Source organism: Sabethes cyaneus, chromosome 2 (assembly GCF_943734655.1).
Source record: "Sabethes cyaneus chromosome 2, idSabCyanKW18_F2, whole genome shotgun sequence".
In the NCBI taxonomy this organism is placed as follows: domain Eukaryota; kingdom Metazoa; phylum Arthropoda; class Insecta; order Diptera; family Culicidae; genus Sabethes; species Sabethes cyaneus.
The window spans coordinates 39,662,363-39,666,256 of record NC_071354.1 but is presented as its reverse complement, the minus strand read 5'-3'; the positions used below and the strand labels follow the sequence as shown (position 1 = coordinate 39,666,256).

General features: G+C 41.9%; 1 protein-coding gene across 1 annotated transcript; it reads left to right on the top strand.

The window, feature by feature from the left end:
• Positions 1-875: 875 nt before the first annotated feature.
• LOC128735325 (ell-associated factor Eaf-like) lies at positions 876-2,867 on the top strand. Its single transcript, XM_053829815.1, has 2 exons — positions 876-1,262; positions 1,608-2,867. The coding sequence occupies exons 1-2, from the start codon at positions 876-878 to the stop codon at positions 2,865-2,867; spliced, it is 1,647 nt and encodes a 548-aa protein (XP_053685790.1).
• Positions 2,868-3,894: the final 1,027 nt, after the last annotated feature.

Below are 3,894 nucleotides of genomic sequence, written 5' to 3'. Positions count from 1 at the left end.
AATCGCATATCTATTTTTGCTGTTGAACGAGGTTCGACAGTAGTTCTATCACATAAAATGCTATTTACGGCAAATTTTATTATCAGTTAGTTTTATAAGTATATTTTCGACACTCTACGACCGTTAATTTAATAGCGAAAATTATTGGTTAATTTCATGCTCAACGTAAATGTGGCATCACTCCACATATACACCCGTTTCCTTGGTAACGTACAACAACGACGCACAGTGATCAAATTTTGAAAACAACGCGGACATTAACAATTGGGTAAAAAATGCGTAATTTTTCAAGGATCTTCAGAGAAGTTTAATAATAAAATATAGCGCATTTTTCTGCACTATTAGGGTAATACGAACTTCTGTCTTAAAAATAAATTGCAGAACATACTGAAATAAGCAACTTTGCTGAATACATTAGCTATCTATCTCAACTTGTGCAGCGTAGCTACCTAAACTACCCGTAGCTATCCCCCCTTCCTTTCCACTCTTTACCCTTCATTCCCAAAAAAATCCTTCTTCTTCAAGACACATCAGACTTCATGAAAAAACAATCTAAAGTAAATATTTTTTTCTATTTGACAGGTTGAAAAGCACCTACCTATTTAATCTACCTACCTGCACCTTTCTGCAGATTTTCTTATGCTACCTAGATATCTCTTTCAGATTTAGGTAATGCGGGTAACCTGTTGTTATTGGATATCCGTTTGAGTATATATTTTCGAATTGTTAATCGTTGAATTCAGTATTCGGTTGCCTCTCGTGCATGTACGACTTATCAAAATTATAATTTTGAGTATTGACATCAGTTATCGCAGTGTAGCAAAGACTAGCAAAAATTAAATTTTGGAAACTTAATCAAAAGAACTTGATATAAAATGGATAATCTGCTGTTAGGTTTGGGTTCGGAGGTCCGCGAGTTGAAATTGGGGGCCACGTTCACCCATCCATCCGCGCAAACCGCATATCATACTTTAAAATACGACTTCAAACCAGCCAGTGTAGACGTCAGCAAATCAGCAACGCTTGAGGTTGGATCCAACAAAGAAGTGACAGTTACCGTGCCACATCTGGATGGCTCCGGAGTTCCCAATACGGTGTTCAAGGGGAACCAACAGGATTACAGCATGAAGGATTGTGTGCTCATTATCGACCACGCCACGGGGGAAATTACGCTCGAGAGACTGTGTAGTAATGTGCAAGTCAAGAAGACAAGAACTGAAGGCAAAATCGTTCAGCCTCCTCCTCAACCAGCTTTGATTAAGGTGAAAAATCGAACTTCGCGACGAAGTTCCAAAGCCACGGACACCACCGATTGTCGCAAGAAACGTCCTATCAAGCCAACACATTCACCATTACCAAAGTCGTCACAGGTACCGGCCTGCAGTGTCAAAAATACTCTACAGTCATTGCCGAGTGTTCCAGCTATCGATATGGATCATGGAAACGTTAGTATGACGGTGCCCTCTGTGGCAGTCCCGAAGAGACAAACGCAAGTGCAGAACACAATCAAGAGTTCACAGACCACTAATACTAGACAAACATTACCGAGTGTCCCGATGGCCGAAGACAAAGTCGTTCCGTCTCCTACTCTGCTAGCTCCGACCAAGATGGAAAATCCCACTGCCAGACGAAGCTCCAAAACCAAGGTCACCACCGGTCATCGCAAGAACGGTCTCATCGATCTCGCACCAAAACATTTACCCTTACGAAATTCGCCGTATTGCCGCCCACACAAGACTCCACAGGAACCGGCCTGGAGTGCCAGCAATTCTCGACAATCATTGCCGAGTCTTCCGATTATCGGCATGGGTGAAAATGATTTTATCTCTGTGCCTCCATTACCAGAACCAACGACACAGGCGCAAAAGCAGCGACAGGAACAACAAATGTACAATGCAACTATAACTGCAAGCCTCGCTAATAACAATAATAACAATAATAACAATGCCGCTTCAATCGAGGTTAACCTACCTAAGACACAAGTTGCTATAATGAGTTCGTCTGACTCTAGTGATTCGAGTAGTTCTGAATCAGACACCGACAGCAGTTCTGAATCCGACAGTAGCTCTGAATCGGACAGTTCGCGAAGAAGTTCCAAAGCTAAGGTAGCCACAAACAAGAGTTCACAAGCACCGGCCTGGAGTCGCAAAAGTACCCAACAGTCATTGCCGAGTGTTCCAACTATCGATATGGAAGATGGAAACGTTTGTATGCCTCCTGTGTTACATCTAACCGAACAACCGCACAAAGTCGTCCAGCCTCCTACTCCACTAGGTCCGACTAAGACGGATGGTCCCACTTCGAGACGAAACTCCAAAACCAAGGTCACCACCGGTCATCGCAAGAACGGTCTCATCGATCTCGCACCAAAACATTTACCACTGCGAAATTCGCCGTACTGCCGCCCAAACAAGGTTCCACAGGAACCGGCCGGGGGTGCCAGCAATTCTCATCAGTCATTGCCGAGTCTTCCAATTATCGGCATGGGTGAAAATGATTTTATCTCTGTGCCTTCATTACCAGAACCAACGACACAGGCGCAAAAGCAGCGACAGGAACAACAAATGTACAATGCAACTATAACTGCAAGCCTCGCTAATAATAATAACAATGCTGCGTCAATCGTAGAGGTTAATCTACCAAAGACACAAGTTGCTACAATGAGTTCGTCTGAATCTAGTGATTTGAGTAGCAGTAGTTCTGAATCGGACACCGACAGCAGTTCTGAATCGGACAGCTCTTCGGAGGACGAACATGATTCTCCGATGAAAGGACAAAGCTGGGCAGAAGTGGTCAACCATGCTAATATGGTTGTTAAAAACCAGTTGACCATGGATCTGTACCTGTCAGAGTCCGACTCGGATTAGGACTAAGCCGTCACAAAGTTACGAAGAAATAAGTGCGTTTCTAATTAATCGGTATATATTGGTATAATTAGGTATAATAGATATTATTTTTTCACAAATGATAAAAATGACAATTTGTAATTGTAAGCACTAGAATAAGTATTGTTTTATTTGAATGTCGAATAAATAAGTTAACTGAACCAGTCGTTTTTCATTCCTCACATAAAAATAGTTTACAGCGATGACCGAAATATCTCCTTTGAAATGTTTCCTTCTGGTTTACCAATATCTTCAAAACACAGGTCCCTGGGGACAGTTGGATTCGAATCCGGGTATAATTATAGCTCCCACTATAGCTTGGTCCGATTCGCGATTCCTCTGTTTAGGTAAAGAGGAACATTAAAAACTTAGTACCTTAGTAAACGTGAAACGTTGCTTCAATGACTCTCCCATACCAGGGGGATAAATACCTTAGGATCTTTGCTTCATTACTTTCTTTAACCGTCCCCTCCATCTATTAGGAAGACCATTTGCAGACTGTTTAACTATTAATTTAACTGTTTGCAAGTGCTAGTTTTCATCAATATACATGTGATTCAAAACAATTAAAAAAATTACGTGTAAGGTTCTTGATCAGAATTGATATTTGAGGGGTGACTTGGGTAAATGATCTTGAATGGACCTATTTAGCGGACCTGTAGTGTAGATAAGTAGTGTTGATCGTTTTTTTTTGCAAAAGCCCTTTTTTGATCTAAAGTGGACCTATTTGTCTTGGTCTTTCCTGTCTGCTATTCAACATTGCGCTTAAAGGTGCTAAAAAATGAGCGGCGATCGAAATGCGGGGCACGATTTTCAATAAATCCAGTCAATTTATCTGCTTTGCTGACGACGTGGATGCTGTCGGCAGAACATTTGAGGCGGTGGAAGATCAGTTAACCAGACTAAAACACAAAGCAGCGAAGATTGGATTGAAGATAAATACGTCTAAAACGAAGTACTTATATGCTGGCGGGCGGGACCGAGCACGACAGGGCCCGCTTGGACAGTA